This window comes from Macrobrachium rosenbergii, chromosome 13 (genome assembly GCF_040412425.1).
Source record: "Macrobrachium rosenbergii isolate ZJJX-2024 chromosome 13, ASM4041242v1, whole genome shotgun sequence".
In the NCBI taxonomy this organism is placed as follows: Eukaryota; Metazoa; Arthropoda; class Malacostraca; order Decapoda; family Palaemonidae; genus Macrobrachium; species Macrobrachium rosenbergii.
The window spans coordinates 11258738-11273133 of record NC_089753.1 but is presented as its reverse complement, the minus strand read 5'-3'; the positions used below and the strand labels follow the sequence as shown (position 1 = coordinate 11273133).

Here is a 14396-nt window from a genome sequence, read left to right as displayed (position 1 = left end):
AATAAATAGTATCTAAAGCAAACAATGGAAAAGAAACTTTTTCCCATTTCCAAAGCAAAATGGAAAAATTAAAATTATAAAAATGTGAACTAAAAAAAAAATACAGTATCAGGGGAAAATGAGTAAAAATTCCTCACAAGACAAATGAAAAAGCCCAAAACCAGTTTCAGTAATTTAGTGAAAAAAGTTCCATGCAGAACTACCAAAAATTAACTTGTGAACCTCAGTTATGGTAACAAAAGAATGCGCAGAGCTAATGAAAAATATCTGAATTATGGGTAAGTAATGCCCCAATTGGCTATGAAATTCAATTATAAATACAAAAAGAGAAAAACTGTATAAGAATTGAGTATATGTCACAATATATACCTTTAATGACAGAGCAGGCAAGTCACCAAAAATTATCCATCACCAAATCTGACCTTTTCCAGTGTACAGTATATTCTAAAGCTGTTGGAAAAAAATCACAAGGCCAAAAATCAATAGCCCACATAAAATAATACACAGTACATAGCATTAGAACACCATGCGTCAAAGGGAAAAAAATTACCAAGCCCTAAGACAACCTCTAAATTATAACTAACTTTAATAAGAATATTAAAGAAAACTAACCCCAGCAGACTGCGGATTGTCGATCACATTGTGCGTCGATGTTGAGGTTTCATTTTGTGAACTTCTGTCACGTGCACTCATTACACACACTTACACGCATCTGTAAAAATCAAAAAGCAACTTTACCTCATAATACTTGAAAAAAAAATAAATAAAAACAAATGAATCCTTCCATTCCAAACAAAAAATAAACTAGAAGCACAAAATCCCTGAAGTGAAGTAAATATCACAAGCAAGCACATACATTAATAAGTGAAACTTCACCCTTGCTCCAACACAGCCACAAAAGAATTAATTTAAGATACATTGGTCTACATTTCAGATTGACTAAGCTTCAAGATATCTAGACCCTACCAAGCAACCAACAATGAATTTTAATAAGACCTTAGTAAGGGTGGTACTGCACAAAAATAAAAATACTGTACAGTATTACCTTTTCAAGACTAATCTATGGCACTAAGAACCAATTAAATTGCAAACTCTACAATAATCCAACATACTGAACAACTCAATTCTGTGGGCAACATTGCCCTTTCAGACAACTAACGAAATAATCCAGTTTTAGGCTGTATAGCATGGTACTGTATTTGCACAACAAATCAACTGATGCCAAAGGTCAAGACCTAAGTTACCAATGCAACAATATTTGGCAAAACTTAAGAAAAAAAATTACTACTACACTTGTTCAAGCCTACTGTAAAAGAATGACAAGAATTTTTAAAATCAAGAGACAAAACAAAAACTACAAGAGATGCTTATATGTGTAAAGGAAAACAATTTTCAGGTTATTCTTCCTGTACAGTACTACATATTCATGAGTTCACCAATGTGGCTGGGTGGATTTTCTTAAAAGGATAGTCTATATACTAGACCAACTTTTAATTGGTGAGAAAATAAATTTTCAATTTTGGGGGTTCAAGGGAAAATGAACCATCACAAATTCATTCCACTGTAGGGACAAGTACTCTTGAATACCAATAACCTATCTAATCAACAGGATACAAGCTCATTTCACTTTTCAATATGGAAAAATCCTCCTGGGGACATCAAAAGACAACCAAATAAGCTACTTCTCAAACTGTCACTAAGGACTTAATGCTTATGGCAATGTAGAAGCTACTCATATTAGCGCTTGAGTGTCAGTCATAAAATTACCACAAACTTTTCTTTAAACCTTCAGCTGAAAGCCTTTATGGATAGTCATCAACAGACTATAAGCTATACAAATAGATGAAAATAAATAATTATGAGGGAACAGAAAATAAACTAATAAACTTGAAATGCAGGATAAGTCAGCAGAAAGCAGGAATGAATTCATTCCTTGCTACAGTATTTGAAAATCAGAAGATTCCAAACTATATTCCACATTTTAATTGCAGCCAAGATAAAAATCCTAGCAAACTGTGTAGTATTAAACCTGATGCTAGAAAATGCCACTGTTTATGGCAGCAGGCTGCCTACGTTCTGAGCAAAAACAGCCAGGCCTGGTAAAGAAGAGTGCAGAATATGTTTGTCATTGTAGTACATTTTAGGCAACAGACATAATGAAGTCACTTTATGTATGTTCTAAAAGTCAATACTAAGAGTTTGCAAAATAAACCTGACTGATGACATAACCCTATCCAAGAATTTAAGAAGCCAGTCAGCACCAGAAGACCACACTGGAAAACAGTATTCCAAATATGGAAGAAGAGGAGTTAAAACACTCAAGATATAATAGCTTCATCCTGAAACATTGTAAAATATTTTGACATGATACCAACTTTTTGGGAAACAGAGGAAGAAATATTATGTATTTGCTGCACAAAAGTCAATTTATCAAAAGTTACATCTAAAACGTAAGTGTCACCGACATTTAAAACTGTACCATTTACATGTAAACCTGGATGCAAAGGCAAGTGTTCTGGATTGACTATCTATCATACTTTGTTGTAAAAGGGCCATGCTTCAAGTCCCCAAACCACTAATGAATACAGGCCAGATCTCTACTCAAGGATTTTGCAATACAGAACTAATACACAGAGAAAGCACAGACATGAGCATCATCAGCATATGCATTCAGTTTGTTCTCCAGGCTGTGCCATACGTCACTAGTATAGATAAATAGCAAAGGTCCAAGAACACTACTCTGAGGAATACCTGAAATTAACCTGAAATGACATTACTAAAGCTACTAGGCTAAACTGGCCATCAACACAGACCCTTTGGGTTCTGCCTGTTAAAAACTCATTGAAAATATTAATACAAGATCTACCAATTCCCCATAATCTTGGCTTCCAGAGAAGTGCTGCATGATTCACACAGTCAAAGGCTGCACTAAAATCTAGACCAACCATGTGTGACTCTGCACCCTCATCAAGAACATCCTGCAAGATGGTGGATATTGACAAAGAGTGCATATCAAGTACCAATACCTTTATGAAACCCAAACTATAATGCTAATAGTAGGTTAACTTCAACAACCCTACAAAGATGATTAGAGAGCAGCTTCTCATAAACCTTAGATAAAACAGGGTAGTTGCAATTGGGTTATATTCAGAGGGGCATGAGGACAGACTGAGTCCCTTGGGTAATGCAGCAATATTTCCATTCCAACAAAGAGGGAAAACTTGGAAGTTCAACTAATCTTCTGAAACCAGTAATAATCTGGGAAGCAATGAAATCAGCAGTACAGGATGTTCTCAGGTTCCGCTGTACTTGACTTACATTGTTTCGTGGTTGTCTCTTCACCATATTCCATAAACTTATTAAAAATACTTGTTCTGTCATTCATTCTCTCTCTCTCTCAGCATACACATCCTTTAATAAATAAAACCAGCAAAATATCATAAAATGTTATTTCATTTACAGAATCCATTTATACTGTAATAATATATCAGTCCTATTCTACTTAACGTCATTTGTAACAACTCCGGTAAATGTTTACTATCGTACAATGGTTGAAATGGCAAAACAGACTACATTCATTATTTTCACTTGATTTCCTCATAATACGAGCTTTATTTATCTTTTTTTCAGTGTGAAAGTATTCTTTACTAACTGGCATTCTGCTCTATACTTGTTGTTTTAGTTTTTATCGTTTGTTTTACTCAAAACATGACCAAAATACGTCTTCAAAATCACACACAAAAAAGTACATCAATACCGTACGATATAAAAATAAGGATGACTATTTTAGAAACCCCTTCATGTATTTCAAGGCATACTTTTCCTGTATTTTCTGTGATATGTTCTTGAAATTAACCTAATGGCTCTTTGAGGTATTACTGTACTGTACAGTACTGTAATTTATCACAGGAGTAAATGTAATTATAATATTTACCCTGGTACTGTATGTATGTGCTCACGAATTGTTTTCTTTTTTATTTTTACCGATTCACTACATTATGTATGGTTGAATTTTGACTTCTGCCTAAAAGTGGGTTACATCGTGGGCGTAGGAATGGATCTAAGATGTAACCTGAGGACCTACTGTACAGTATTCTTAAACATGATGGGAAAGATCTCATTTGGGTCTATACTTCCACAACTGTCAAGGCTCAGCAGCAGTTTTAACTTCTTTAGACCCAAAGACCATTGAACACAAGTTAGGCTCTGAAAAGCATAACAGGCGACACTAAAGTCTCACCACATTGTTTGCTTGCAAAGACCCAGCCAAAAGTTCTGCTTTCTGTTTAGGGCAAGCGCTCCAGGATATACCACCACTTATGGTTATCACCACTGGATAGGAAGATCTCCTTCATGCCCTCATCATAAGCTCTCTTATAGACAACCTGAGCTTGATGACTTCTGAGCTCAAATTATGCCCCCAAAAAAGTCATATAGTGTTCCTTCATATGATAAGTTTATTTTTCAAGACAAGCTAGCTCACATGCTGCATTAAACCATGGCTCATCTTCAAGAAAAAACCTGAGGACTTCAGAAGGTATTCTCCTCTCATTAATAATCTTCAGGTGATCATTTAAACTAATACTTCTATAAATATCAATCCACCCGAGCTTAATAAGATCATGAATACCATCCCAACTGGCTTGGGACTTCAAGAATATAGGCTACCTTTCTTGAAAAACTATTATCAGGAACTTGATCAATCTACACATTAACCTTGCTCAAACAATCACATGAACCCACTGTCCATTATACAATCCAAGTAATAACATGCAGTTTGTGACCATGGTTTGGTGAAATTAAGTGTTACGAGGAGTTGCCTCACAGATTTACTAGACCATCCAATTTGCTTCAAAAAATTTTTATATAAATTGCAAGTGCAAAAAACTTTCTCTCTTGCTGAACTATTTCATAACCTGAGCTCAACTGGTTGTCTTTTTCAAACTGATGTTATCCTATGCATGAAGTTCCCACTGAATAGTGCTGATGGCCAATTTAGTTATATACTGTGCTGTAACTCCCATCGACTGGATATACTATAGTTCGGTCAGCACTTGTGTATATTTTGTTTTCATGCCTACTGGGTTTAACTTTAGTATTTCTTTCAACTGACTTCATAACTGATATTTTTCTACAGAAATCAAGGTGCTGTCTATGATATGTAAGGCATTAGAGTGGTGGTTGCTCATGCCTATAATACTAGTACTGCATAGTATTAATCTTCCTATGCTCTTCCTCTTGTGATGGTGACCAAATTAAATAATGCATGGCAGCTTAGGAGTGTATTTATTCCAGTAATTAACTGACATTTATGTAACAGCATTTCATGGATTAACTAGTGATTGTGAAAGGTTAGTAGTGTTTTTTCATATTATTATTGGGCTTTCTTGTGCAGATGGTTGTAAACAGTAGTGATAATCACTCATATCTTTCCCTAAATGAGAATTTCTTACAATTGATTGAGAATTTTATTAAGCTATTATTTGCACTGAAATTACTTGGCTAAGTTTTTATCTTGTATAAATAAAATTTCCCTTTTGTGTACCTGCAATCTTATGTGCTATCTAGTTTTTAGAAAAGTGAAGTATACCTTAGTTTAACTAGAGTATTAAATAACCTTTATTGTAATAAAGTTGACAGGCAAAATTCTATATATTTTTCTTGAATTACACTCAATATAGAGTTATAGCAGGTAGGGTACCATGTCTACAGTTGTGGCTATGTCTAATTGGTTGTGATGCCTTCAACTGCCCAGCTCCCACATCATATTAATTCTGTAATTTTATCTCATGCAGGTACTGTGTACAGTATGTTGCTTTCATTATCCACTTTTCACTCTCTCATGCATAATCGATTCTATGACTGCCTTTTGGACAAGTTTATAGCATTTTTAATACAACGAATAGCAACACTTTCACATTGGTTCCGATGAACTCACCATAAATCTTATAGATAATGCCCTAACATCAATGAATGGTAGTCTACAATGATTTAAACTACTTCAATAACAACTCACTTGTTTCATAGGGTATTAGTAATTGAATGAGAAACTGCAGGACATTATTTAAATTTTTCTTACAACACTTGATAACAAAATAGGCTTTCATAAATTTATACAGTGCCTCACATCAGGATTGCACCCAAGGGTCTCAAGTAACAGCCAAGGACACAACAAAATGACTCAATAAAATTCATGAAAGAAGTCAGAACATAAGTACTTACGCAACAACTAAATTATAATGACAAGATGGCCTGGTCAACTCCTTAGGCACTTAAATTACAACCTTTTTGGGTCATGGTAGTGTTTTTATCATTCATTCAAACATCCTGGGTTTGACCCCTATGTAAGGTATAAATAAAATTATTTTGACTGCACACATGATTGTAGGTTGATTTCAATCATATGCAACATGAAGTGGTAATCAAATGCATTGTTATCATTTAAGTCACTGGTGCACTGGGAAGTTGGGTAAAACTTGCCGGTATGCAAGGTGTGTAGCCTATCCAGGTAACTCCTTACATGCTGTGCAAGTGCTCGGGTACCAACTACTTTTAAGGCCTATGCTAGTTATTTGGTATAAGCCTTGGCTTTCATTTGAGTCCTAGGTTTGATCTCAATATGGGGTAAAAACTGATTTTTGTTGCACATGTGTGTTTATTTCCAAATAATGGTTTGCTGACACCTGTAAAGTTGGCTAAACAAATTTATATACACATGGCAAGCTAAGGAGGCATCTCAGAATTCAACAATGCATTTGTTAATATCCTTGCACTTACCAAACAAAATGCTGTTGCCAACCCTGAGGGGTAAAAGTCTCAAAACACATAACAAAAATATGTAAAAAAAAAAAATACTATGCAACAAGACTGAAGTTGCTAGAGGTCTGCTTATCCCCTCATGTTGTGAACTGAAATTTATGAAATGTCCAAGTGAGAATTGTCAAGCTATCTCTTTGCAGCTCAATCTCACACCCAGTCTCCTTATTACTCCAAACTTTTAATACCAAGACTGAAGCGTCAACCTCAGCCATATACAGGGCCACGCTAATTTCATTTCTAAGACATAACATACTCTTTAAATTTGACAGCTGAAATTGTTTTTGTTAATCAGTCAAAAACTTTGAGTTTTTTTTCCTTACTTCCCTCACATAGAGATCACTTCACATAGCAAGGAAATTGTTAAAACCAACTCATAATGCTATGGAGTGAAAAGAGTTAGATACATTACCCTAATTCTTTCAGGTTATATTTTCCAAATTCTCCATTTACATTATTACTGTTTTCTTTCATGTTTGATTGTAATGATTTTTTTTTAAGGAGACTTAAAAAATTCATATTGGTTTAAACTTAATACAAAATTAATTTTCAAACCATTCTCTTTTAGGGGCAATAAAAATCAACCAGTTTGAAAGTACAAATATAATGCACCACCTTAATTACATAAATGTTGGGCTTGGTGATGAGCCATGAGTATATAACCACTGACATTTGTACCTGCAACGTTCTTTGTTACTTTTGGATGGTCTGTGCCACATGCAGTACACCTAGAAATCACAGGTTTTGTAGAAGGATGCCTGAATCTGTGTAGCAACAAGCATAACCTGGGAGGGACTGATACTCCTCTCAATATGTTTTCAGAAAATAACCGGAGTAGCCTATATGGTTAATACATTTACAGTTGTCTTGTGCAGGGTCAAGTGGCAAACATTATTGCAATCTGCTTCTCAAACAAAGTCTTCCCTTTTTTAAATCCCTTACTGGTTAGCAAACTTAAACACCTGCCTCTCATTCATTACTTACTTGTCTTCATAATTTACTTGTTACTGAACATGGTCTTGATGTCTCTTTTTTTTTTAATTAGTAAAAACATGCACATCACTAACACAGTACATGCAGTGATGGCTAAAAACTGTTTACAAGGACATAATACAGACAGACATGCCTGTTCCATATTGGGATTAAAAGACTACATTTGTGATTTAAGAAATCTTGTTTTGGTATGAGCCTTTCAGAGTAACTACTCCCACCTACATTGTTTGAAACATTATTCAAGATTATTTAAGAAAAGAACTTGCATTTGCAAGTCGTAGTCGTCACTATACAGTACAACTTCTCACATCTTGTTCTAAATATGGTTTATGGAGCACAAAGACAAAATCCTGAAATTCACTTAATAAATAATGGATATGTACTTTTCTTGTCTGCTCTTTATTTTGTCATACCTCTTAGCTTTATGCTGACCTTAATCATCCATGTTTGCAGTACTTTCATTACTAATAGGTCTGAAGATGGCCTCAAAATGGCAAATTTTAATGATCTGCATTTCTCCTACATATACAGTGTAAACCTTAATCTTTCTTATGGGTAACTTGGAGCAGCTAGGCTCAGTTGAAGCTTGAAGCTAAAGTTTTAAATTTGGTGGCATCTCTTGTGTAAACTGCACACACACACCACTTGGAATGTTTATCTAGGGAAAATAATGAACCCTTGTCTTTTATATGGCGATTTATTTTGGGGGGAGGGGGATCTCAAAATCATGGCTGACTAAAGTGCCAACCTGATATGTAAACTCTTAGTCTGGCATGGGTAGGGGAAATGTTTCTCCCACACTCTTGTGTATTCTGACATAGATGTTGATTGGGATGGCCAGACCCCACCCAAGCGTGGATAGTGGCTCACCCTACAAAACACCAAGAGACCTAAGATCCCCCACTAAAGGAGATCATTTAAATCTTTTTTCTTGTGCAACAAACCACTGTCCTCCTACAGACAGTAATTACCCATTTACTTTCATCATGCAGCTTTCTAATGCTCAAAAGGCCATTACTTCTCACATTTTCTCTAAGGAAATCAGTAATCTAGGGTTGTGTGGCCTGGTTCTTCTGCCTTTCCTTCTACTGCCAAGCTGTAGGATTCTTTTCCTACCTTTTCCTAGCCTTGCAACTAAGAATCTGGCTTGACAAGAACATCAATGTGACTCTTCCATTAGCATCTTACTATTAAACTGATTTACTTAATCTACTGTACTTTGCAATCACTAGATGCTGTCTTACAGATTATTTATCAGCAACATGGATAGCAGATTAAAGAAAAATAATCAGAATTGATATTTTCCTAACATGACAGTAGTGTTAGAGCCCCCAGGCAATTAATTACAGTACTGTATTTCATACTCCTGGAAGCAAATGTGACACCTTTCCTTCTCATTTGGAATTCCCTGTTAAATTTACCAAATTTCTTCAAAAGGCAGCATGTTCCAAACTACCCTTCAAGGTTAGGCTCCATTTCATATCCTTCAGAATTATGGTTTCTATAAGGAACTTTGTTAAAAAAAGATTGTTCTTTTAAATCTTTAAAAATAAAAAATGATTCAGAACAGTAAAACGTTCATGCAACACTGATCCTGCAGTGCTCACAGTGATTTCAATAAAATATATATAATTTATTTAAAGACAGGCAAAGTCAGCAGCAAATGTTAGTCAGGCCTGACCTCTGCTCTTGTCAGGATTCCCTAAAGTTTCTATAGGCCAACCTGGGAAATTATAATAGCACAACTCAAAACCTTTGAAAATTATGAGGCATCTCATTTCTAGAGTATAGAGGAAAACAATACTGTATGTTGTTTATTCTCATAGTTATATAAGTTCAAATAAGATTTTTCATGCCTCTACTAAAACGGCTTGTTTATTATATTCCCCTAGCAAGCCTTTAAAGTTAATAGAATTATCACAATGGAAAGTCAAAGTCCAGTAATGTTAATAGACAAATAAATAACTGGCTAAACTACGTTTTAAGACTTCCTATAATCATGGGCCATAAATATAATTGTGGTGTGACCTGGCCTACGAGATGTTACTCTTAGATATCTACAGTAAAAATATTATATATACATATATACCATAATTATTTATTGTTAGCTTCGTGCAAGTCCAGTCCACTACTTAGGCAGATTACACATTATAATCTAAATATTTTTGTTAGCTTTGTATAGCCCAAGTCCAGTCCAATATTGATTCAAACAGAACACAAAATATACGTGAATCAACTTGAACATATCCAATTCTCTTCATTTGCAGAAAAATCGGTTTTAAACATTTAATCCCTCGCATCTCATCTAGGATATAACCTAAAAAAAAAAAAAAAAACGCTTGCATCATTATGATCAATGACTCACAGGCACAAAACCGTGTTTCCTCATTCATGTGACGTTCCCAAACCTCAAACTATTGGTCAATGCTTTAAGATGAGCTGCGGTGTAAAAAAAAAAAAAAAAAAAAAAAATAATTCACTGCTGCTACACCACCTTTGTAGAGTCGTAATTCTACAAGACTCTTCCGTTAACAACCTAGGCCTATGGGTAGGTAAGCCAAGTATTCTATTTGTAATAGACTTTGTTTGCAGTAATCCCCCAACTACCTTTGATACCTTCGATTTTATTTCCCCTCGTCTTAAGAATATGACAAAATAACCATAATCGCAGCAGTCTAGGATTGTCAAGACTATGACATTGTAGGCCTAGAGTAGTCATAAGCTATAGTCCTAGATGCCTACAAAATGAAGTGTTTCGATTCCAATGGCTTTAGCCTAACGTTTTCTTTCAGTTTCTAAAACTTTTAAAAAATAAACTACCTTCGTAACTCATGTATGATAGTGTCAATGAAACCCAACATGACAGCAGCTTTCTGACAAGCTGGCGATGGAAATTCCCAGCAGCATTTTTGAAAAATTTCCGGAATTCTCAAATCAATTCGATCAAGGGATAAACCGATTCCAGTTCAGAATAGCTATGGCCTGACAAGGCCGACAGTGGGCGGTCTGCACACAGATAAAAGCTATGTTGTGTGCACATTTCTCTGTATCGAATTCTAACCAAGACTTCCATGATAGGGAAAGACTACCAGAGTTGGTTTTCAATACTGTACTGTCAAAAAATCCTCGATTTTTCTGGAGGCAGAGAAGAACAGAGCCTGTCCCCTTAAATTGCGAGCCTCGTCACATACATAAACCCATTCATACATATCCCGTCAGACAACACTTAATAATATTGAAATAAATATAATTCTCGCTTCAGATGCTCAGACAGCCGGTCCATAACGAGAACCGGCCCAACCCAGTCGTCAGCATCATCATGCAGGGTTGCCAGCCGCACGATAATCATTCACAGGTATTGTTAATCTTGAATTTGGATAAACAAACAAACAAAAGTGGAAATGCAAATGACGTTCAATGACAAATTTTCCAACAAATCTCACTCGGGAGCAACATGTCAAATTAGAAAAGTACCACACTCGTATACCGCGGCGCAGCCTTTCTCGATTTTCCGCGCATCCGCCATATTAGACACAAGCTGCCAGGGGAGGGTGAGAAAGGAATTTGAATCACAAAATACTGGGACTTACAAGCAACATCCGTCACTATCATTAGGTGCATTTTGCGTCCCGAGAACAGCACGAAGTTTTTGAATACAGCAGCTAAACTCAACACCAAATTTACTCCATTTGCAGCGCCGATATTTAAGGACGCGACGTCGAAAGTCCTTACGAGATATACTTTGCTTCGCCACTAGTGAATCTTCGCCTGTGACGTCACAGCCAAATTTTCACCAACGGCCGCTAGAGGGACAAGAGAAACAACACATGTGTGAACTGCATTTACACAACTTTATTTTTTAAAGGTTTTCCAACTGCTACAACAGTAAACAGATAAACACACAGTTGATATATGTACACACGCATATGTACCATAGTTTATATCGCTCACATTTAGGAAGCTTATAGTTACACTTGCTTTAGAGTTCAAGGTACGCGAAAACACTACCAAGGGAACAATGGATTTAACCAAAGGCTTTGCTTTCGTATGTAACCTTACACTGCGTAGAGCATGGTGGGTTTTTGACTACATTACAGGGAAAACTAAGCATGGGAAAAACCAACACAACGTTCAATATAATATAACGTCCAAAAAAGAAGAGGATGATCAACTACATAGTTTGCTTGAAGGCAAATTGAAAAACATAAATTTCCCATTGTTGTCGGAAGGCGTCACACATTTTTCCAGCATTGAATAACGATATATAGAATCTACTGGTCACTTTTTACCAGGTATGTATGTATGTATGTAATGTATGTATATATATATATGCATATATATATATATGTATATATATATATATATATATATATATATATATATATATATATATATATATATATATATATATATATATATATATATATATACACTGCATACATATGTTATATATGTATATATATTACATATATATATATATATATATATATATATATATATATATATATATATATATATATATATAATCTACTGGGCACTTTTACCAGATATGTATGTAATGCCCAGAGAGAGAGTGTATATATATATATATATATATATATATATATATATATATATATATATATATATATATATATATATATATATATATATATATATATGTGTATGTATACATATATGCTCATCACACATTGGAATTCTATGGAATGCTCTATTCTTTTCTTCGAACCTGTATACTTCCCTATGGAACACTTACTCTTTATGTACTCATTTCAGTCAAAAGTAAGAAACAATAAACAAATTTAATTTTACTTACACATGAAAAACAATTAAAACACTGTCCATGGTTATAAATCATTTATAACCCTCGATATTTCTTAAGCCAGAACTGTAAATGCTTTAATACTCCCATTACAATTTCTTACAAACGTACAGACATGGAGATGATTTCACCGGTTTATTTGAACGTTCATCAGCACTACAATGAAAAAAAAAAAAAAGTATCATACAACTAAGCGTTATGTCAAGCAAAGCGCAATTCAACAGTAGCGCTCCACAACAATTATTGATTGAATGATGTCGTACTGCATGTTCCCAGTGCCCGTGTTCATAATATATATAAATATATATATATAAATATATAAAAGAGGAAAAACGTACGAGCAGTCAACATAATACACGACCGCTCCCTCTTTCTGTGTACGCGTGTTTGTGAATGCAACAGCTAAACTTTTCCTATTGACTAGCTCCGCTGATAAAAACCTGACTACACTACAATTATAACTACGGAAAAAGTTAAGTTAATGACGCCCTGCATCATAGTCATCAATTATTATAAATACAACAAACTTCAAAATTTTTGGATTCGATAAGACAGACAGCACTTAGACGTGTCTACATTTTAGTGACTGAGGGTATCTGCATCTGACAGGGCGAAAAGAATTGAACACTACAACGTCCGGATTATTCCGATATCAAGACAGGTGTTAAACGTCAATGCGCGTGGGAAGACCAACGCTCTTTTTCCCTACACCAAATCGTGTGTGCGCGTGTGTACGCGGGCTCGCGTGAGCGTGTTCGTGAACTGGGAAAATATCCACTATCATAAAATGAAATATTTCACCTACGCTTCGGATGACAAAACATGTATGCATGTTACATGTCTTATGCTTTCGTACATTATTTGTGGGCTAATATATGTACAAGACGTATACTTGCCCGTGTGTTTACTACACATTTCGCTCAACATTCATTCATACAGTACATACATTCATCAGTGGAGACAGACAAGCGTAAACGGCTGGTCGGTTGACCACGGTATCTTTTTTTTTTTTTTTTTTTTTTGCTGTCAAGATTTGGAATTCCTTCCCTGCCTCTGTTGTCCTATATTCACTTTCCTTCTTGAAATAGTACACGGACGTCTTTACATCTCTCTCTGTATGTATGTATGTATGTATGTATGTATATATATATATATATATATATATATATATATATATATATATATATATATATATATATATATATATATATATATATATATATATATATATATATATATATATATATATATATATATATATATGCACACTTGAATACACAATATATAATAAATGCCATATACAGACATAAGGCTTTCCGAGGAAGTTGATCCTTGGGTCTAGGATGGCTTACACATTACAGGAATGATATTCTATGAGACTGAGCTTTAAGCTAATTAGTATTTCGGGAACTATTCCCAAGCCTCAAACAGCATTCATTTACATACACACACGGATCGCTACGTATTGCGTAAATTACGTCACCTTTTCAATTAAACTAAAGAAGCACTAGCCACCTTCTCCAACAGTGCACAAATGCGGTCTTTTTGTTCCTAGTTACATTACCGGGGTCCACCAAGGGGGAACGGGTGCAGAAACGTTCGTCTCGGGCCAAGTGTATTCAGTCCCTATCTAGTTCGGATTTTAACATATATACCATGAAGGCGTCAGCCTTTCAAGCCATCTTGCTTGTTTACCCTCCCCAGTTTCTTCCAACCAAGTCTAAAAGACCGCAAATAAATAAATTTTATTCTCTCTCTCTCTCCA

At 35.0% G+C, this 14396-nt stretch overlaps 1 protein-coding gene across 12 annotated transcripts in view; it reads right to left on the bottom strand.

The window, feature by feature from the left end:
- dom (domino) overlaps window positions 1-11581 on the bottom strand; it is a 190307-nt gene extending 178726 nt beyond the window's left edge. For 10 of the 12 annotated variants that reach the window (XM_067114216.1, XM_067114220.1, XM_067114224.1 and 7 more), the window contains exons 1-2: window positions 11400-11581; window positions 613-712 (exon numbers count right to left, since the gene is read on the bottom strand). In XM_067114216.1, coding sequence (XP_066970317.1) covers window positions 613-693 — 81 coding nt within the window. In that variant the 5' untranslated portion in view covers window positions 694-712; window positions 11400-11581. The remainder of the gene's footprint in view (window positions 1-612; window positions 713-11399) is intronic. The other 2 variants (XM_067114222.1, XM_067114223.1) reach the window with 1 other exon arrangement.
- Between the last annotated feature and the right edge of the window lie 2815 nt (window positions 11582-14396).